Source organism: Podarcis pityusensis (assembly GCF_964106645.2).
Source record: "Podarcis pityusensis genome assembly, chromosome: 15".
Lineage (NCBI taxonomy): Eukaryota > Metazoa > Chordata > Lepidosauria > Squamata > Lacertidae > Podarcis > Podarcis pityusensis.
Genome location: NC_138040.1, coordinates 25093335 through 25115373, shown reverse-complemented (window position 1 = coordinate 25115373; position 22039 = coordinate 25093335). Strand labels below are relative to the sequence as shown.

General features: G+C 50.3%; 1 protein-coding gene across 3 annotated transcripts; it reads left to right on the top strand.

Moving 5' to 3' along the window:
- The first annotated feature begins 335 nt into the window (after positions 1–335).
- Positions 336–21936, top strand: NHERF4 (NHERF family PDZ scaffold protein 4). Of its 3 annotated transcripts, none has more exons than XM_080983606.1 (11): positions 336–394; positions 585–740; positions 3458–3485; positions 3856–3920; positions 11948–12120; positions 13151–13337; positions 14664–14800; positions 15648–15852; positions 17051–17247; positions 18985–19191; positions 21631–21936. In XM_080983606.1, exons 2-11 carry the CDS (start codon positions 692–694, stop codon positions 21658–21660), a joined length of 1278 nt encoding a protein of 425 aa, XP_080839732.1. In that variant the 5' UTR covers positions 336–394; positions 585–691; the 3' UTR covers positions 21661–21936. The 3 variants fall into 3 exon arrangements, with proteins under 3 accessions (XP_080839732.1, XP_080839731.1, XP_080839733.1); XM_080983605.1 differs by having other exon boundaries at positions 337–394; positions 11948–12159; XM_080983607.1 differs by lacking the exon at positions 336–394 and having other exon boundaries at positions 11948–12159.
- Positions 21937–22039: the final 103 nt, after the last annotated feature.

Sequence of the window (22039 nt, the reverse complement as noted above, 5' to 3'; positions counted from 1 at the left end):
CATTCCGCCATCCTTATAGCAAGAAGGCTGATTTCGGAGGGAAGTGGGTTGTGTTGCATTGAAGAGCGTGAGGTCAACTTCAATTGTGCAACCTGGATTTGCCGGTGCGGCACTGAACCCCACCTGAAAATAGCAACAGCCTGGAAATGTTTGGGTGTCCCGTTCCCCCCCCCCCCGACAACTCCCCAGGAATGAAAGAATAGCTTTCCTTTCCTTGGTCAGCTCCTGAGAAAAGGTGGAAGTAAGTAAGCACAGTTGCAGTGAAGACTCCTGCCCCATTTAAACATTAAACTCCGGTGATCTCTTTAAAAAGGCGGGGTCCCCAGTTTCACTTGCCACTTCAGGCTGGACCTTGGACCTTCACACACTCAAGCAGTCCTGAAGCAGAAGGAAGGTGAGCTGAGAGAGGTGGCTGGCTGGGGGCACCCTTCAAGTGGTAGCTTTGGGTTCCCCAAGGAAGGGATGTGTAGAGTTTTGATGGGCACTGGGGTGGGGGTGGTTGTCCCAACAGGGAAGTAAGCAGGCAGGATCTTAACCAATGGGACTGTTGGCCACCATGAAAAACTAATACTTTCTCTCTTGAGTGAGGCTTCCGTGTGTGAACAGCTGCTTCCACTGTACAAGAGATCAATGTCCTACTTTACACCCACATTGTGCAAATTGCGACACTCCTTTAAGACGGAGCATTTCGATGGCATTGGTGGCTACGAAGAAGCATCGGCGACGACTCAGCTCAAAAGGTAGATGGGGTTGTGACTTTGTGTGGTCCTCCTGGCTGCTATTCGCAGGTTAGAGAGACCAAAAAACAAACACCATGGTGCTGCCCTTTTGCTCTAGCAGGCTCCTATGCCTTGAGCAACTGCAATTCCACAGGTGGAGCTTTCTCCATTGGGGTATTCCCAGGTCATGATGCTCCTCACTTTCTTTAAGGCAAAGCACGGGTGCCTTTGCAAGGTGGTGGGGGAGGAGATGCATATATTTAAAGCACACACGCAGCCCAGAAGGAATCCTTGTAGCTGTAGTTTACCCCTCACAGAGCTACAATTCCCAGCAACCTTAACAACAAACTGCAGTTCCTGGGATTCTTGGGATGTGTGTGCTTTAAATGTGCTTTAAAAGTATGGTGTGTACACAGCCAGAGAGTGAGAGAGAAGGCGAGTCCACTGTACAAGAGATCAATGTCCTCCTTTATACCCACTTTCCCTTTACTGTGGTATCTCAGGTTACATACGCTTTAGGTTACAGACGCTTCAGGTTACAGACTCCGCTAACCCAGAAATAGTACCTCGGGTTAAGAACTTTGCTTCAGGATGAGAACAGAAATCGTGCGGCAGCGGCGCAGCGGCAGCAGGAGGCCCCATTAGCTAAAGTGGTGCTTCAGGTTAAGAACAGACCTCCAGAACGAATTAAGTTCTTAACCCGAGGTACCACTGTATTTGAAAAGCAGGGGACTAATGTCTTACTATATTAACTCTGAAGTGTCAAAAGTTAACTGTGGCAAATGCTCTTAAGACAATCCACTGCTTGGATTTGCCATTGAGTTTGGAGATACGTACGTATCTCACATCTCACCTTTGGACTTTTGCTTGGAATCTTGTCTCTCTGTTTAAGGTTGCTTTAGGACAACCCATCTGTTGAGTATTCATTCTTATTTGTTTGCAGTTAGATGACAGGTTAGATGACGTTGCATCGAAACAAGTGCTATCCCCCACCTTCCGGTGCATTTTCCTATCACTTTCATTATCATACTAAGTATTACCTTTTGGAGAAGCAGAAGATTGCTTGTGCAAGAGCTTCCAATCCGCTGCAATTGTGTGGTCGGAATTGCTCCCCGTGCCCTGCTAATTGAAAATTCAAATAGTTGGCCCCAGCCAGTGTAGCCAGTAGTCAGAAATGCTGAGAGCTGGAGTCCCACAATATTTGGAGGGCCACTGACTCCCCATCCCTGATGTAGACAATTCTTGGCTAGATGGACCACAAGTTAAAGCATATTCCTATGTCCCTGGGATCCAGGGATTGCCTGCTTTTCAGATCTGCTGCTGGTCATCTGACACAGAACTTGATTTTGCAAGTCTGCACTATAAAGAAAGGCACAGAATTGGTCACTGTCAAGCTGCCAGTTCTCAGCTTCACTTCCTTCCCTTCCGTCCCTCCACAAACTGGCTCAGTTTTCCCCAACCTGTTGCCCACCAGACCTCTGGGGCTGCAACCCCCACCAATCTCCACCACCACAGCCCTATGTTTCTGCCCGAGGTTAGCGGGAGTTGCAGCCCCAATTGCCTGGTGGGCTGCCAGTTGGTGAAAGGTTGAGCCAGCAGGAGAATTTTCATTTTGCTCTAATGGCAAGTCGGGAGGCGGGGTAGCAAAGAGGAACTTGCAGAAGAGAATCCAGTAAGGAGAAGCTGCGACCATATCCTCTTTCACTTGTGATATGGCTTCTGGGCTCGCAGGCTTCTTCATGTGACTGCTCGGGTCAGGGGGAAAGCCACACCGTCTACCCTCTCAGGGCTGTTGGAATCAAACAACATTTGGAGACCCCAACTTCACCATCTCTAGCATGGGCCCCATCTGCACTATACATTTGAAGCAGTATCGTGTCACTTTAAACCAGTGGTCCATACCCCTCAACTGTCCTGATTTAAGCAGGACATCCCTTTTTTGGGGAGTGGGGACATGCTCCTGTACGAGTCACCTGGCTCCTGCATGATTGCATCCCCAAAAGATGTGCATTTGGGGTGGGGGCTGTGCTCTCGCGTGAATACATGTGCAATGGCTGTTTCAACGGTACACACGGCAGCTATAAATGTGGCTTGCTGGTTTGAGGGAAAGCACATTGAACATGGGGGACACGGGTGGCACTGTGGGTTAAACCACAGAGCCTAGGACTTGCCGATCAGAAGGTCGGCGGTTCGAATCCCCACGATGGGGTGAGTTCCCGTTGCTCAGTCCCTGCTCCTGCCAACCTAGCAGTTCGAAAGCACGGTAAAGTGCAAGTAGATAAATAGGTACCGCTCCGGCGGGAAGGTAAACGGCGTTTCCGTGCGCTGCTCTGGTTCGCCAGAAGCGGCTTAGTCATGCTGGCCACATGACCCGGAAGCTGTACACCGGCTCCCTCGGCCGATAAAGTCAGATGAGCGCCGCAACCCCAGAGTCGGTCACGACTGGACCTAATGGTCAGGGGTCCCTTTACCTTCACCTTTACATTGAACATGAGCATTTTCCAAGATCCTACAAGGTACCTATGGGTTGCGTCCTTGGCTTCACCAATAGTTGGAACGCACTGGAGCTGGAGTAAATGGGAAGATGTAGCTACCCTGAGTTACTCCTAAAAGTAAAACATAGGTATCTTCATCAAAGGGGAAGAGGATATGCAAGCCTTTGGGATGAAGGAGGGTATCTGCCTTTCAGGAGTGAGTATGATGCATTTCATTAACCCCCAAATCTTTCTTTTTTGCAGGGCCCAGGGACACTGCAGAGCCAACTATGTAAGTGCCAAGTTGAGCTACTCCACTGAAAATGAGTGGGCATTGCTGGCATCCCTTGGACAGCAGGTCGAGGGCACACACACACACACACACACACACACACACACGGGAGAGCACTTTACACAATCAGATTAGCCTGGTGGGTTGAAACTGGAAGCACAAAGCCAAACACTCCTGTACTGAGGTTTGGGGCAAGCGCAAACATATTTAAATTTAACCCACTCATGAAACGTATTAAAAACGCAGGCTGCGAATGGGTTGCCAAGGCTGATTGGATTGCCTTTGCCTGACGTAGGTTCTCAGGAGCCTGAGAACCCTTGATTGCCTCCAAGCTGTGGCTGACACTTCCTTCTCCTTCTTGGTGTTACAGGAAATTTGAATTTAACCCCAGAGATGGGATCGATAACCCAGCCCTGTCACTGGCAGAGGATTCTGGTAACAATGGGGAGCGACATCTGGGGCTGCTGCGTGGGTGGCAGAGGAAGGACCAGCTGTTTCCCTCTTGGTGCTTGCAAAGTGGGAGGCTTGCTTCCCCTTCCACGTCAGGGACCTGATGGCTGTTTACCACCTCGTCCTGCAAATAGCACATTCAGTGGGGCACGCATTTTGATGTGAATCTACTTTATTTGCACTTAGTCAAACTGTGTTTATTTATTTACAAAACAAAAAACATTTAACTATCACTGTTCAGGGGTGGGAGGGAAATTAGCATGATTTACAATAATTCTACATCATTTGCATCTTTGAGTGTGGCAACGCCTGCTCTTTGGTACGTTCGACAACCAAGGGACTGTCACACACACACCACAAAATGCCTGCTCCACAGCCAAAAAACTTTTCAGAAACAATATCACCACCCAGGGCTTGTCCACACTGAAAAAAATGTGGCTTCGCACTGCTCTGTCTCCTCATTAATGTATCCACATAATATTTTCCCTATCCATAGGAGCCACTCACACGGGATGAAGTCTCTTCACCCTCCCCCATAAAATATTAGAGGGGACAGCCCCCTCCCCAGTTGATGGGCATCGCCATTCAAATGGTGTGTGTGTGCCGTGTCATGTGATTGATTATGTGAGGTGGGGCTTAGCTGCCCCCCCATATTTTCTTCAAATTGGCACCTCTGTCCCAGTCTTGTCCCGGGCCTTCCCTGTTTATATGTGGGTTTTATCCAAACATCCAGGATCAGTGGGTGGGGTTAGGGGGCAGGAAGGCTGCATTTAAGTGATGTAAAGGTTGGGGTCAAGGGACGTGGGTGGCGCTGTGGGTTAAACCACAGAGCCTAGGACTTGCCGATCAGAAGGTCGGCGGTTCAAATCCCCGCGACAGGGTGAGCTCCCGTTGCTTGGTCCCTGCTCCTGCCAACCTAGCAGTTTGAAAGCACGGTAAAGTGCAAGTAGATAATAGGTACCACTCCGGTGGGAAGGTAAACGGCGTTTCCATGCGCTGCTCTGGTTTGCCAGAAGTAGCTCAGTCATGCTGGCCACATGAGCTGTACACCGGCTCCCTCGGCCAATAAAGCGAGATGAGCGCCGCAACCCCAGAGTCGGCCACGACTGGACCTAATGGTCAGGGGTCCCTTTACCTTTTTAAAGGCCTGAGTCAACCTGGATGGGAAGGATGTTGTCAGAGTTGCTTCCAGATCCAAGCTCACAGAGGATCACGCTAGCCAGCGATCATTAAATAAAAGTCTTTATTGAGTTACAGTTTCCATTCTCAAGCTGCTGCGTGCAACCCTACGTCTAATGGTTAGATCGGCGAAGCCCCATCTGAGTCTCCGCCCCTTGTACACCAACTTAATATCCTAGCCTTGCTCCACCTTTTCCGCCTGACTGTTCTTCTCTGGGTCCCTCTGCCCCCCGGGGTCTCTTCCTTCCGGGATTCCTCTGACGCTGACGCTGACCCCCCTGACTCTTCTCCCTCCTTTCGGCGGGCTTTAGGACCTGGCTCCCTTTCCGGGCTGCCTACTGCGCCACCTTCCTGTGCATTTGAACTTGTCGCGCGCGCCCAACCTTCCACCTTCCGTCTGACCGTTTCTTCGCTCCCCGATGGAGGTGTGGCCACTCCTGACTCGTGCCCTCCCCCCTGTTGTGAGCTGCCAGCGCTTGATCCCTGGCGCCCTTCCTCTTCCCTGCTCTCTGGCGGTGACGCTGGTCCCGATTTCCAACTGCTCCCCTCTGAGTCCCCTCTGGCTCTATCTTCCTGGGGTGTCCCCCTAGGCTCCCCCCTTGCCCTGGCCACTGGTGCTCCTTTCTGTGAATCTTCTGATTCACTGGAAAGACTCGGAGATCTCGGGTCGTCGTCATCACTCATCTTTTCTTCTGCCTCCTCCCCCTCGCTCTCTGTTTCCTCCCTTGCCCTTGCCTCTGCTCCTGAACCCCTGACATCCATCCCCCCCTCGAAGCCCCCTCTTCCCCCCTCCCCTCCTTCCGGTGCGGGATCTGGGTGCTGCTGTGTCAGGGGGACGAATGTCGGATACAGTTCGCTTCCCGTGGCGGGCCGCCATCCGAAGTCTTCCGGTTCTTCCTCCCTGCTCTCGTTGACGACGGTCACTTCCGCTTCCATCTCTGTGCCGCCGTGCTCGAAACCCGGGTCGTCCCCGAAAACGTCCATGTCCGTCTCTCCCTCGTTGCCTTCTGGAGACGTTGCTCGTCCTGGACCCTCCAGCCACCTTCTGCGGAACTGCTCCTCTGGTCGATCATCCCACCAATACGAGGGTTCTGAAGCAGATCCCGAGGGTGACCCCTCTGGGGAACGGGCGCCTCGTGTCGGTTCCTCGTCCGAGTCGAACCCCCGGAACGTGCTGGCTGAAAGCGTGGGCGTGAAAAGCCAGTCGTCGAAAAAGTCTGCTGGCATTGGCCTGTGTGGGAAGAGGGCATGAAACTCTTCTTTGAGCAGAGGTTCGTCCAAAGCGTAGCCCGGCACCCAGCTGTTGGCACTGGCCGGGGTGCCCTCCTTGGCGAGAAGGTATTCTACCCCCTCTTCCCCCCATCTGGAGTCCAAAATCTCCGTGACTTCGTTGATGCGCTCCTCCTGTGCCACTCCCCCTTGCCCGGTTCTCTCTCGGAGCGGACCCGGTGCCGTTCCTGGTTCCTGAAACCTGTGAGGTGCCTTGTAGGGAGTGAGCACCGATCTGTGGAACACCGGATGCATTCTGGAACCCTCCGGAAGAGCCAGCCTGAAAGCCACCGGGTTGACCTGTTCTTCAACTTGGTAGGGCCCCAGTTGTTTATGCCCTAGTTTCTTCTTCGCCAACGACCTGGCCGGCACTGCGTGGGCTGCTAACCAGACCCAGTCTCCCACATGGATCTCTTCGCCAACCCTTCTGTGTTTGTCCGCTTGTACCTTGTATGCGTGTTTAGCCAGCTCCAGGTGCCGCCGCAGCTGATCGTGGACCTCCTGCAACTCCGACGCGAACGCATCTGCTGTCTGCGGCTCCCCCTCCCCCATTCTTTCCAGTCCCGGGAAGGTTCTGGGGTGCCTCCCGTTGTTGGCGAAGAACGGCGTGACCCCCGTGGACACGTGCTTCGTGTTGTTGTAGGCGAACTCGGCGAGAGGCAGGTAATCCACCCACGTCGCAGGCTGTTGATTCGCATAACATCTCAGGTACTGCTGCATGATGGCATTGACCCGCTCCGCTTGCCCGTTGGTCTGCGGGTGTCTAGCCGACGCCAGGTTGATCTTGACGTTCAGGAAGCCCATCAGCCTCTGCCAGAAGTTCGAGATGAACTGTCGCCCTCGGTCGGACAGAATAGACCGCGGCAGACCGTGAACCTTGAACACGTGGTCTATGAACAGTTTGGCGGTTTGTTCCGCCGTGGCCACCTTCGCACACGGAATGAAATGTGCCATCTTGGAGAACAAGTCCACCACCACCAGCACAGCCGTCTTGCCCCTCGAGCTGGGCAGATCCGTGACAAAGTCCAGGGCCACTCTCTCCCATGGTTCGAACGGAGTTTGCAGCGGTTCCAGCAGTCCGGCCAGCGGTCTGTGCACTGGTTTGGCCCTCTGGCAGGTGTCACACCTCGCCACGTAGTCCGCGACTTCCCCTCTCATTCCGGGCCACCAGAAGTCTCTGGCTACTAATTCCACCGTCTTCTCCTTGCCAAAGTGCCCGGCAGTGGGCGCGTCGTGCAGCTGCTGCAGTACCTTGGCGCGAAGTTCGTCTCCCGGCACGTAGATGGCCCCTTTACGGATGAGCAAACCATCTCGCAGCTGGAACTCGTCGGTCGCTGCCGTGCCCCTGTGCACCTCTGCCATCTTTGCTTGCGCGAAGGAGTCATCCTGCAACGCTCGTCGCACCGCATCCAGGTCAACTGTTGCCGCCGCGCACGCCCACACTGTCGGTGCGAAGATGTGCATGGCGGCCGCTGGCGTTGCCTCCTCCAGATACTGTGGCTTACGGGAGAGAGCATCCGCCATGATGTTGGTGTCCCCCGGGACATATTCTATTCGGAAGTCGAAATTCGCAAAGAACTCAGCCCAACGTATCTGCCTCTGGTTCAGGAACTGTGCCGTGCGCCAGTGCTCTAGATTCTTGTGGTCCGTGCAGACCTGCACCGTGTGCTTGGCGCCGATCAGGAAGTGCCTCCACGCTTTGAACGCTGCATGAATGGCCAGCAACTCCCTGTCCCAGATGGTGTAGTTCTGTTCGGACTTGCTGAGCTTCCTTGAGTAAAACGCTCCCGGCCTCCAAACCCCCTGCGGGTCTTTCTGCAGCAGGACTGCTCCCACGGCTCTGTCTGAAGCGTCTGTCTCCACCCTCATCGGCCTGCTGGGGTTGACATGAAGCAGCTGCTCTTCCGACGCGAAGAGACGCTTGAGTGCCTGAAAGGACTGCTCCGCCTGCTCTGTCCAGATGAACTTCTTTTTCTTGGAGCTGAGCGTGTCCGTGATGGCCGCTGTCTGCATCGCAAAGCCTTTGATAAACTTGCGATAGAAGTTCGCGAAGCCGACAAACCGTTGGACCTCCTTCCGGTTGCGTGGGCTTTTCCAATCCAACACTGCTCGGACCTTGGCGCTGTCCATGGCGAGCCCTTTATCAGACAACTTGTAGCCCAGGAAATCCACCTCCGTCACGTCGAATTGGCACTTCTCCAGCTTGGCGTAAAGCCTATGTTGCTGTAGCCTGCTCAGCACTTCCTTGACGTGTCTGTCATGCTCCTGCTGCGATTCCGAAAAGATCAGGATGTCATCCAAGAAACAGACGCACGTCTTGTAGAGGAGCCCCGCCAACACGTGATGCATGAAAGCTTGAAAAACGTGGGAGCCATTTTGCAATCCAAAAGGCATAACTCTATATTCGTAGGTGCCCAGGGGCGTGAACATGGCTGTCTTCCACTCATCTCCCTCCCGCATGCGAATGAGGTTGTATGCCCCTCGCAGGTCCAACTTGGTGAACACTCTGCCCTTCCGTACCTTTGCGAGGAGGTCGTCGATTCGGGGCATGGGGAAGTCCGATGGCTTGGTCACACTGTTCAAGATGCGAAAGTCCACTACAAGTCTTTTTTGGGGCGTGTCCCTCTTCTTAACAAAGAATACCGGACTGCCCCCCGCTGCCTTGGACTCTCGGATGAAACCGCGCTCCAAATTATGATCTATGAACTCTTTGAGTTCCTGCAGTTCGTCCTCAGACATGGAATACAGCTTCCCTTTGGGCAGCGCCGCCCCCGGCAGCAGGTCAATTTTGCAGTCATATGGTCTGTGGGGGGGTAGCCTGTCTGCCTCCTTCTCGCAGAAAACCTCCAAAAATTCTGCGTACTTGTGGGGAACCGCTTGCAGCGTGCCTAGCTGCAGCTGTGACTCCTCTTCCTCTCCTTCCTGCCTGGGCACGATGCAGTGTTCAGCGCAAAAGGAAGAGCCGAAGGTCAGCTGCCTCTGGTACCAAGCCAGCGTCGGGCTGTGCTTGTCCAGCCAACTCATGCCCAATACAATGGGCGTGTCCGATAGTTGAGTGACATTGAAGCTGATGATTTCCCTGTGATTCCCAAGTCGCATCACCATTGGTGGCGTCTGCTTCACCACTTGCCCCCCTAGCAGCTCCCTGCCATCCACCGTGACAACCTGCAGGGGCAGCGTGGCAGGCAGCAACTGTATAGCGTGCCGGTCGACAAAGTCCTGCCCTATAAAGTCCGCATTGCTTCCGGAGTCAATGGTGATTGGCACGTCCATGGTGATTCCATTGGGCAGCTGGAGCGACGCGGTGAGCCTCACTACCGGTTTGGGCGGGAGGGGGTCCATGGGCTGTAAAATCTCTGGGGACTGCTTCACTGACACGTCTGGCTGGGCCCCAGTGCCTCTTCCAACCAGACTCCGTCGTTTCCCTGCTGTGGTTGTCCTTGCTGCGTTGCTGCAGTTACCATTGCTGAGGCTGCAGTGTGCTTGTGGAGCCTCTGGGGACACTCTTTCGCCATATGCTGTGGATCATCGCAGATGTAACACTTCCTGTTCCCTCTAGGAGGCTTCGCTTTCACTGCTGCCGGTGCTAGGGCTCTGGCTGCTGACTGAGCCCTTGCACCTCCAACCTCCATAGGTTCCGCTCCTCCTCCTGGCGGAGGCGTGGATTGCGCACGCGCTGCTTCTCTGGGAAGGAAGGAGGAGCCCCTGGCTGGTTCGCGCCCTCCACGCCCTTCGCCACTGCTCCACGGACGTCCTTCCAGCCGCACCCCCACCGCCAGCGCCCTCTGAACGATCTCCTGCGTGGTCCGGGGTCTCTCCCCCCTCGCAATTTCATCTTTAACCGAGCCGTGCAATCCCTCCCAAAACAGGTCTCTTACAGGAGCCGAATCTCTGTCCCATTCCAGAGCACTGACCAAAGCGAAAAAGCGGGCATGGTACTGCCTTACGCTGGCCCTCCCTTGCTTCAGTCCATGTATCTGCTGCCGAGCAAGATCCACGTCAATGCTTGACAAAAAGCACCCATCCATCGCTTTAATAAAGGCATCCGCATTTTGGAGCGCTGGATCATTATCTCTCCACAAATTGCGCAGCCATGCTTTAGCATCTCCATGCAAATGGGACATGATGAATCCCACCTTCTCTTGCTCATCTCTAAAGTCTTTGTTCAGCAGTTGCAGTGCACACATTACATCTGCTCTAAAGTTGGGGTACTGTTGCAAATTCCCATCGAAGTGAGAGACCAGACCGCCTGTTCGTCTCCCCAACCCAATCCCCTCCGGTTTGGGTGTCAGTTGCCCTTGCTTCGTAAGCACTTCCAACCTGACCTGGAGATCCCTGTAGGCGGCAGCTGCGTCCTCCTCTCTCTTCCTGGATGCAAGAGCCTCGGCATTCAGGCGCGACACTGCTTCTCTGAGTTCCACTATCTGCTGTTCGGCCGTCATGTTGTCTGCCGTTCGTGAGCTCGCTAGTAGGCACCCGCTTTCTCTCCTCTCCGCGAGGCTGTAGATGCCCACAATTTAAGAGATGGGGCTTACTGTCAGAGTTGCTTCCAGATCCAAGCTCACAGAGGATCACGCTAGCCAGCGATCATTAAATAAAAGTCTTTATTGAGTTACAGTTTCCATTCTCAAGCTGCTGCGTGCAACCCTACGTCTAATGGTTAGATCGGCGAAGCCCCATCTGAGTCTCCGCCCCTTGTACACCAACTTAATATCCTAGCCTTGCTCCACCTTTTCCGCCTGACTGTTCTTCTCTGGGTCCCTCTGCCCCCCGGGGTCTCTTCCTTCCGGGATTCCTCTGACGCTGACGCTGACCCCCCTGACTCTTCTCCCTCCTTTCGGCGGGCTTTAGGACCTGGCTCCCTTTCCGGGCTGCCTACTGCGCCACCTTCCTGTGCATTTGAACTTGTCGCGCGCGCCCAACCTTCCACCTTCCGTCTGACCGTTTCTTCGCTCCCCGATGGAGGTGTGGCCACTCCTGACTCGTGCCCTCCCCCCTGTTGTGAGCTGCCAGCGCTTGATCCCTGGCGCCCTTCCTCTTCCCTGCTCTCTGGCGGTGACGCTGGTCCCGATTTCCAACTGCTCCCCTCTGAGTCCCCTCTGGCTCTATCTTCCTGGGGTGTCCCCCTAGGCTCCCCCCTTGCCCTGGCCACTGGTGCTCCTTTCTGTGAATCTTCTGATTCACTGGAAAGACTCGGAGATCTCGGGTCGTCGTCATCACTCATCTTTTCTTCTGCCTCCTCCCCCTCGCTCTCTGTTTCCTCCCTTGCCCTTGCCTCTGCTCCTGAACCCCTGACAGATGTCATTAGCTGGTGCACACAAGTCAAAACATCTACTTGCACCCTAAAAGAGAGAGAGAGAGAGAGAGAGAGAGAGAGAGAGAGAGAGAGAGCAGCAGCAGCAGCAGCAGCAGGTGACTTTCCAGATCAACAAGCCAAAAACTCCAATTAAAATTAAAAATTGGGCAATGTCAGAAGGCTGTGTCTGAGGAGATTTCAGTGCCCACAAGTGCTGCGTTGGGGACCCCGGGTCTGCGGGGTCGGCCTCTGATCTTGTTTTCCACAGAGCCAGAGGAAGGTGCTCAGGTGCGCTTCTGCTTTCTGAAGAAAGAGGACAGGGAGAGCTTTGGGTTCTGGCTACGGCAGGAGGCAGGCAGCAACGGGCACATCGTGCGACAGGTGACACCGGGGGGCCTGGCTCACCGCAGAGGCCTGCAAGATGGAGACCGGATCTTAGAGGTGAACGGGGCTTATGTCGAAGGCCTGGAGCACTTCAGGGTGAGGTTTGGCTGGGAGTAGTGGCTCCCTGATTCCCATTTGAGGTGGGCTTCCCCCCCCCCATAGAATTCACATAGCAATACAACAGAATGTGATGCAAGAAATCAAAGGAGCGATAAAAATGCAAATTAAAACCATCCAGCACCTAGCACAGTGCATCGCAACTGCTGCAATAGGAAGAAAAATCGTTATGCAAGCCATCAAGGCCCTTATCAATTTTCAAGTGGTCCAGGGGTAGGAGGAAATTTGGGGGTCGCTACTCATTAAGAACTTATGACCATAAGAACAGCCAATCTAGTCCAGCATCCTGTTCTCTCAGCCTATGGGAAAACCTCAAGAAGGATGAGAGCACATGAGTGCTTGTCCCATCCTGTGGTTTCCAGCAACTGGCATTCAGAAGCCTCTGACTGCATGTTCAGAGCATAGGTATTCTGGTAGTCCTCTCCTCCATGCATGGCTGTCAAGCGTCCCTTATTTGGCGGGACAGTCCCTTATCCCAGCGCCATGTCCCGCTGCTGTCCCTTATTGATGATGTCCCTTAAATAAGCTACTGAAGGTAATGGGGCCCTTTCTATGTCCAGCTGTCCTTTGTCAACAACAAATTGTTGCTGTTTTTTTTGTGTTGAATATATGCTATATGGTAATTTATGGACCTAATAGGTATCTAAATCCATTTGCATGCAACAAAATATGTATTTTATCAAAGTAATTGTTGATCCCTTATTTTGGCTGCTGATCCCTTATTTTCAAGGCTGCTGGTCCCTTTTTTTCAAATCTGTAAGTTGACAGCTATGCCTCCATGACTCTGTCCGATCCTCTTTTAAACCTTTCAAATCCCTGCCTCCTGCAGAAGTGAGTTCCATAGTTTAACTATGCGCTGCGTGGAGGACTTCCTTTTATCTGTCTTTGCAACACTCGGCTTCGTTGGATGCCCAGGAGTTCTACTGTTACGAGTCTCTGTTTCTGAGGTTCTTCCCCTCTTTCTTGGCAGGTGGTTTGGAAGATCAAGAGCAGTGGGAAGCAAGTCTCTCTCACTGTCCTGGATGGGACAGCCTACGAGTTGGCAAAAGCCCTCGACCGGGACCTTGGCCAGCTCTTGCCCCATCACAACAGGCCACAGCTGTGTTGCATCAACAAGGACCAAAGTGGCTTCGGCTTCAGCGTTTCAGCTCCAGAAGGTAGTGAAAACCCACACTGCAGTTCGTTGCGTTTTTCACCACGAGTAACCAAATTCTGCCATGAGGAAAACCAGAATTTTACCATCAGATTACACTGTGCAAATCCAAGACAGTTTGCACACACTTGCTTTCTTCCGCGTTGTTTATTCTGCTGCCCAGATTGAAATTTGCCATTTATTGCAAGGGATATTATTTTTTATTACTTTTTATTGCAAGGGATAATAGAAGGGAGCGGAAGAACAAAGAGATTGCTGTTACTGAGTGGGGAAAATAAATACCCACTTCAGGAAACTGTTCCCAAACTTGATTCTAAGGGTATGTTTACAGAACAAACTTATCATCAGGGTTTAAATCAATTTATTTAATGGTTGTGGTTCGCCCCCCACCCCAAAAAAAAGATTCCCGAGAATTGTAGTTTTTGTAAAGTTCCTTTAAAATCTCTGTTTGAGATTCTTGGGCCCCCAGAACAAAGATGAGAGGGCTTCAAAACCAGTTTTGAGTCTCTAGGGTCGACACTTCACAAAACAGACTAATATTTAAAGACCATCAGTTGTACAAAATAGTAAATGAAATGAAAATATGTTTAAAACAATACACTGTTGCAATATGTGTTGTTTTTCCACCACAACAGTAACTATCACTATTTTTTTTATTTAAAAACCCTATAAGAATCACAAAAAGGTAGAATAATACAATTTATAATTGAACTCAGCATTTTTGACACATAATTATGCCTCCCCCCCTCAAATTTGGAATACTTCATCCCCTTTCATTGTTCTAAATCCAAGGTGGCAAACTCCTTCTTTTTAAATAATTTTTATTTGATTTTATCAATACAAAGTTATAAAAAACCAAATATGTATCCATATGCAGAGATTTCTCCAAATCTCAGGATTTCCACCTACCCCTTCCATGGATTCCCATTTTAAACATTTAAAACTGCATCTTCTTCCGACCTCTGACTTTTATATCATACCATAAGGTCCCTACCAGAGAGGAATGGCAAACCAAACTGATGGGAAAAAATTATAAGTTATATAAGAGACCACTGTAAGCAGATGGAAACATTGGCAGGATTTTGATTTCACTGGTAGTGAAAATCAACATGGACAACAGGGTGGCAAATGTCTTCAACTTGAAAGCTACATTCTGTCTTGGCCAACCTTCACCCCTGACCACTGGTCTTGCCAGCTAGGGATGATGGGAGTTATAGTTCGAAAACAGCTGGGGACCCAAGTTTGGAAATCCTGGAGTAGGCAAAAAGAGGCCAATAAATGCTAGTTTTTCCCCTCTCATGCTCCTGTTTTTGTATCCTTTGCTTTGCAGGTGTGAAGGGAACATTCCGACTATCTGTGCCAAAGGACGGGCCAGCTCATAAGGCAGGGGTGCCAGATGGTTCATGGCTCCTGGAGCTCAACGGTGCTTGTGTGGAGAGTTGGACTCTTGCACACCTTCACAAAAAGGTACCAGCGCTGTCATTCGATGACAGAAATGTTGGCTTTAGCCAACTGACTGAACAACTTGAGGACCAGCCAGGTCACATCCAGGAACACTTTCTATAGAAGGTCCCTCGCCACCTGATAATTTCAATCCTTTGTTGTTGTTGTTGTTTAGTCGTTTAGTCGTGTCCGACTCTTCATGACCCCATGCACCAGAGCACGCCAGGCACTCCTGTCTTCCACTGCCTCCCGCAGTTTGGTCAAACTCATGCTGGTAGCTTCGAGAACACTGTCCAACCATCTCGTCTTCTGTTGTCCCTGTTAGGTTGTGGGCGAACATATCAGATGACACAGTGATTCTTCCAAAGCAGCTCTTTATTTGTAAGCTGGAACAGAACTGAACTGAGGAACTCAGTCAGCCTGCTTATATAGAGCTCCAGAACAATGTAACTGTTGCCATTTTCTAAAACGATCCAATCACTGAACGTCACTTTCGATCCTTCATTTGCATAACTATCTACAGTATCCCCCTGCTGGCCCAGGGTAAGAACTTCAGTACATAACAGTCCCCTTCTCCTTGTGCCCTCAATCTTTCCCGACATCAGGGTCTTTTCCAGGGAGTCTTCTCTTCTCATGAAGTGGCCAAAGTATTGGAGCCTCAGCTTCAGGATCTGTCCTTCCAGTGAGCACTCAGGGCTGATTTCCTTAAGAATGGAGAGGTTTGATCTTCTTGCAGTCTATGGGACTCTCAAGAGTCTCCTCCAACACCATAATTCAAATCCTATTTCAATCCTAGCTAGAGGGAAAACTCTCCAGCAGCGCACTGTATCCTCCCTGGGTTTGGCTTATGTACCCAAATTTTCGATTCCAGATCAAACACAGCAGCAACCCAATGGGGCTGCTGGTGATCGACGCCAAATCAGAGGAGTTTTACCGGCAACGCGGCGTTAAGGTCACAGCAGCCATGGCTGACGCTTCCTGGGTTCCTTTTGAGGTGAGGAAGCTGCAGATGGTGAGAGGCCAAGACGGATACGGATTCTTGCTGAAAGAAGAAAAACGTTGCTCAGGAGAAAGAGGTGAGGCCCCTTGCCTGGAAAAGAGCCAGACTGCACACAGCACGTCGCTCCACGGTATTTAAATTTGAGAGCAGAGTAAGTGACTTTGAGGTAAGACAGAGGGCTGCTCGAGCTTTCCCCCTTTCATCCAGACAAAACATTTCCTCCCACCCAGCTGCGTTTCTCCCCGAGGAAAAAAAAAAGAGGACCCAACATCTTTCCCCCTGTACTTTGAAGGGATGATTTGAGAGGAAACAGGCAATGTTCATTCTGCATTTGCAAGGAATCGATATTTCACCATGGCTGCACTGAGACATTGGAACTCCCTGCCCCTTGATATTTGGCAGGGCCCTTCACTGCACTGTTTTCAGTGTCCACCAATGGACTCTTTTTTCGTTTTGTTTAAGCAAGCCCACCCAGATGTGTACATCAGACGTGCATTTTAATATGCGATTTTAGTTTTAAACGGCTGGTTTTCTTGGACATATGTTAGGCTGGCTTGTCTTTAACTTCTGATTTTATTAGTAATTTTAAGGTATGTTTTATATAAACTGCTGGAAGATTTTGATGCTTCAGCAGTATATAAGCCTTCATAAATAAATATGTTTTGAATATTCAAATGTGGGGGTGGGCAGGGTTGAGCAACTCCTCTCACTGCCAGTCATCTATTTAACTTCACAGATATCATTTGGATGTTTTGCATCTTTGGGTTGTTGTTGGTTTTGGGTTGTTGTTTTTTTTTATAAAAAAAACCCATTCAGGACAAACTTAATGGAATTTTGCGTAAAGTTTTTTTATGCACCATCTTAATAGAGGCCAAACCAGGTCTGTGTGGCTTAGGAAAAATGTCCTCACGTGCCAAATTAGGACCAGTGCTGGAACTAAACAGGTCCCTGGCCTGGTCAGTCCCAATGCTGGTCTACACTGATAGATGGCAGCTCTCCAGGGTTTAAGACTGAGGTTTTCCCAGACCTACATGGAGATGGCAGGGATGAACCTGCGAACTTCTGCATTTTGCTCTTTCACTGAGCTGCAGCTCCTTGTTCCCTAGCAAATAGGACAGAAGAGAGCTTTGCTTATTCACCTATGGCGACTTCACTAGAGGAGCACATGTAAGACATGCACACACGTAAAATGCTCATAAATGTAAAGGAAGCAAGGTGCAACCACTGGGATAATCAACGCCGCTGCTTTTGTCTTGCCCATCTATGACTTGCAGGTCAGTTTCTGAGGGAGGTCGAATCCGGGTTGCCAGCTGAGAAGGCAGGGATGAGAGATGGTGACCGCCTCCTGGCTGTGAACGGCGAGGGCACTGAGGACCTGGACCACCAGGAGGTGGTGCTGAGGATACGTGCGGACAGCAGCCGGGTGACCATGTTGGTTATTGACGCAGAAGGAAGCAAGTTCTACGACTCGGTATGGCAGCAGTTTGAGAATGAGCACCAAGGAGATTGCGGTGGGATCCTATAGAAAGGTTTCCCCTCTACCATAAAGGCCACAAACTTCTCGGGGCAAAGATAACCATTTATAATGAACTTACACAATGGGCCAAAGATATCATACAATAATAAAGTTATTGAATTGGGCGAAGATGCTCTGAGGTGGGATTGCCTTCCGTATCTCTGAGCACCTGCACGCTGCAGAAAAACTAGCTGAATAGATCTCCCTCGGGGATCTACAGATTTGGAGGCTGGAAGAGGGATCTCAGATAATTCTCTGCACTTGGGCTAAAAACTACATCTCCCAGGATTCTTTGGTGGAAGCCATGACAGTTAAACTGGCATAAAACTAAGACAATGGAGTAGTGTACCTACATACTTTATATCTCAGAGCACCTAGCACAACCACTGCCAACCTGGACTACAACTCCCATCATCCCGATCCCCAGAATGACTTTATGATGCTTGGGCTTATGGGAGTGGTACTCCCTAACATCTGGAGGGCACCAGGTTGGCAGTGGCTGAGGTTGCACATGCCATTTGTGTACTATCAGGAATGGTTTGGGTCCTTTGACTTGGTCCACGGTGGGGTAGGAAAGAGGATAAGTTGGTTTCCTTCCATGATTCTGTTATATATATATATATATATATATATATATACGAATGAATGTTATATATAAAAGGTAAAGAGACCCCTGACCATTAGGTCCAGTCGTGGCCGACTCTGGGGTTGTGGCGCTCATCTCACTTTATTGGCTGAGGCAGCTGGCGTACACCGGGTCATGTGGCCAGCATGACTAAGCCGCTTCTGGCGAACCAGAGCAGCGCACAGAAATGCCATTTACCTTCCCGCCGGAGCGGTACCTATTTATCTACTTGCACTTTGACGTGCTTTCGAACTGCTAGGATGGCAGGAGCAGGGATATATAAGCTTAGGAGTTAATTGTATTTAGATATGCATTTCTTAGGTGTCCTTCTTCATAAAGTCCCAGGACGGGTTACAACAATGTAACATATACAGTGGTACCTTGGTTTACGAACTTAATCCATTCCTGTAGTCCGTTCTTAAACCAAATCTGTTCTTAAACCAAGGCACACCTTCCCTAATGAAGCCCCCCGCCGCTGGTGCCCTTCCACCGTTTGGATTCCATTCGTAGACAGAGGTAAAGTTAGCTAACTTGAACACTACTTCCGGTTTTGCGGAGTCCGTAAACTGAATAGTTTGTAAACAGGACTGTTTGTAAACCGAGGTACCACTATAGTTACAAAAAACAGATAAAACCATCAAGATTATAAAACAAGCAAAATCATCCCAAATGGAGCAGAGACTCAGCAGAAAAGAGGTGAGTTAGCAGTCACAGGCATGGTAAAAAGGGACATCTTTAGCATACAGCAAAATCTATGCAGCAAAGAATATGCACCTCTGAGGAGAGGGAATTCCATAATTTAGGGGCAGCCATGGAGTAAAAATCCTTTCCTGGGCAGCCACTCCCTGCACTTCTGTCGATAACTGAACTGCCCACCCTCCTGGAGGTCTTAACACCTGAGGGGGTCTGTAGGAATGGAGACAAGTGTTTCATATCTTTCTTGGGTCCTAAGTCATTTTCGGGTGTCAAACGGTAATGTGAGCACCTTCCATGCATCGGAAGGGTTCTGTTGGGTTTGCTGACAATACCCTAATTGTGACATTTGCAGTCTCTTTTTGCTTTCCCAGGTTGGGTTATCACCTCTCCTTTTCTATGACGACCAAGAGCCCCCACTGGGCTTGCACGTTGTCCATGCCTCCCCCTCTCCCAGCATGCCCCAGGAAAATAGCAACGCTGGCTTCACACCCTGCCTCTGTCACCTCAGAACGGACCCCCATGAGAACAGACTACCTCCGGAGCAGTCTGGCAGCAGCTTGCCAGCTTTCACAAAAGAGGTAACGATGCCTAACTACAGGGACACTGTATGGTTGCTTACAGCCATTTTGAACACCTCGGTTATGGATCACGTGGTAATATTGTTTCTGGACTGTATCATTTCAAGTGGGGGACCACATAATTAAAGATATCATTTTGATCCTCCTCCTCATCATCACAAGTGTCATGGAAAGCTCGAAGGACACACAGGTCAGGAAGCTACAATATTGTTATACCTCTCTCCCAGCAGCAACTGGAAACTCCTGACTGCCCCAGATAGGACAATGTATGGTTCCTTTAGTGAATAAATCAGCCTTCGCCAATTGAGTGCCCTTCAGACTGGGCAGGGGCTGTGGTCAAAATCATCTAGAGGGCACCAAGTCGGCAAAAGCTAGCTAAACCATGGAATGACACTGTTCACACAACAAGCTTATCCATAGCTCAGTTGAGTAGAGCATGAGACACTTAATCTCAAGGTCATGGGTATACGCCTCATATTGGGCAAAAAGATTCCTGCATCACAGCGGTTTGGACCTCGTGATCCCTTCCAACTCTATGATTCTGTAATTCTAAGAAAGACAGACTGGAATCCCTCTTTTTAATATCTAGCTTTCAAAAAAATGATCTTTGTGTTGGGAGATGCATTTAATAATTTCCCCCCAACTTTGGTCTAACTAAAGTAATATACAGTCATACCTTGGAAGTCGAACAGAATCTGTTCCGAAAGTCCATTCGACTTCCAAAACGTTTGGAAACCAAGGCGCAGCTTCCGATTGGCTGCAGGAAGCTCCTGCAGCCAATCAGAAGCTGTGTCAGACATTCGGGTTCCAAAGAACGTTCGCAAACCAGAACACTCACTTCCAGGTCTGCGGAGTTTGGGAGCCGAAATGTTTGACTTGCAAGGCGTTCAGGATCCAAGGTACGACTGTATATGCAAACTGGTTCTGGAGTTCAGGGTTACCGGTTTTAAATATGGAACACTCCTGTGATGAAAAAAAGCCTTATGTGTCTGAGAAGCGTGGCAGAGATGGGAGGTGCTGCTCGATTAATGATCAGGAATGGGGGGAGAAATTCATTCAGTTTGCATTTGATTCAATCTAATTTGTGCTTTCTGAAACAATACACAAACTGAAAACACAGCCAACTTTTGAAACCCACACTTCTCCAAATTTTGCAATGCTACTCTCCAGCCAAGTAATGTGTTCAAAAATGCATATACTAGGGCAAAGTGCACATGGCTAGAAATGCCTATATTAGTAAACATAACATACAAAAATGTGTCACGTTAAGGAAATATTGCTTTCAAAAATGTGTACTTTGCACGCAGAATTGTGTATATTAGGATAAATTTGCACTAAAATGCTGGTGAGGACTCTTAAAAAGAGACTTTGCAAAATGATGCATACTAAACTTAAGTTTGGAGAAATGATAAATGGAAAGAAAAGGAAAACGACAGATTAGACACTCCCTAGGACTCTAGGTCTAAACCACTGAGCCTAGGGCTTGCCGATCAGAAGGTTGGCGGTTCGAATCGCCATGATGGGGTGAGCTCCCGTTGCTCAGTCCCAGCTCCTGCCAACCTAGCAGTTTGAAAGCACCTCAAAGTGCAAGTAGATAAATAGGTACCGCTCCGGCGGGAAGGTAAATGGCGTTTCCGTGCGCTGCTCTGGTTCGCCAGAAGGGGCTTAGTCATGCTGGCCACATGACCTGGAAGCTGTTTGCGGACAAACGCCGGCTCCCTCGGCCTGTAGAGCGAGATGAGCGCCGCAACCCCAGAGTCGTCCGTGACTGGACCTAACGGTCAGGGGTACCATTACCTTTACAGTCTCATGATCCACCTAGGTTACAAGAATTAAGGTGCATATCCGTGTGCTGCTCTGGTTTGCCAGAAGCAGCTTAGTCATGCTGGCCACATGACCTGGAAGCTGTACACCGGCTCCCTCAGCCAATAAAGCGAGTTGAGTGCCGCAACCCCAGAGTCGGTCACGACTGGACCTAATGGTCAGGGGTACCTTTACCTTTACCGTTCTACAGCGCTTCTTGCACAGGTCCTGCCTGTTTTGAGCTGGCAGAAGACACCTTCCTCCTTGGTACTCCATGCCTCACTCTGAGCTGCCCATCTCTCAGTGAAAAGCTGTTGCCAAAGGGCGAGCCCTCCCTGTCCCGTCTCATGGCAGACCAGTCTCTGTGCTGGCTCTCACAAATGTACATTGGCATCCTATGTCACCCTGCAATAACCATACAAACGTTTCTAGCTAGCTTGTCTTCCCACAACACAATTATGCAGGCCGTTTGGAGTGTATACTGTCAGACTGAAAATGGAATTAACTTTGTGTCTCCCCCAAGCTTTTTGTGCCTATCACCTGCGACCAGATATTTCTCACCACTCTTTTTAAGCACATCTCAGCCTTCAAATCATTGGTTTGGTTTGATCAGCATTCTCTTTCTTTTGTACACAGGGCCAAGATGCACTGAGCCATGCATTCTAGAAGCTGCCAGGCCATTATCACCGAGCACAACTTCAGCCCGGCTCGGCAGGGAGCTGAACTCCTGTTTGTGGCAGAAGTGAGCACAGCTGCACAGATGCTAGCACTGCAGTTTGAGCCTCTCTCCCTCATGGCCTGGCTTTTCCCTGTCGCACCGATGCCTTGTTGAGCAATCTGTCTCTCCAACCCCTGAAAATGCTTCCTGTGGATTTGGACAAGCGGGCTGCGGTCTCGAAGCAAGGCATGCTGATTAGAGGAAGAACCCTGCGAGAATCAAAGAGACTGTGTTTTTTGCCTGCTTTGGGGTGTGACTTTGTGAACAGAAGATTCGTGTTAAAATTAACCTCTGTTTAGAATGACTGCTGCTAAGGGTAGACCTTTC

Excerpts from the sequence above, each read along its gene's own strand:
- NHERF4 (XM_080983605.1), top strand. The coding sequence starts at position 692 with ATGGCATTGGTGGCTACGAAGAAGCATCGGCGACGACTCAGCTCAAAA. Across the intron at positions 3,486-3,855 it reads GACACTGCAGAGCCAACTAT|GAAATTTGAATTTAACCCCA; the intron begins GTAAGTGCCAAG and ends TTGGTGTTACAG. Across the intron at positions 12,160-13,150 it reads AAGGCCTGGAGCACTTCAGG|GTGGTTTGGAAGATCAAGAG; the intron begins GTGAGGTTTGGC and ends CTTTCTTGGCAG.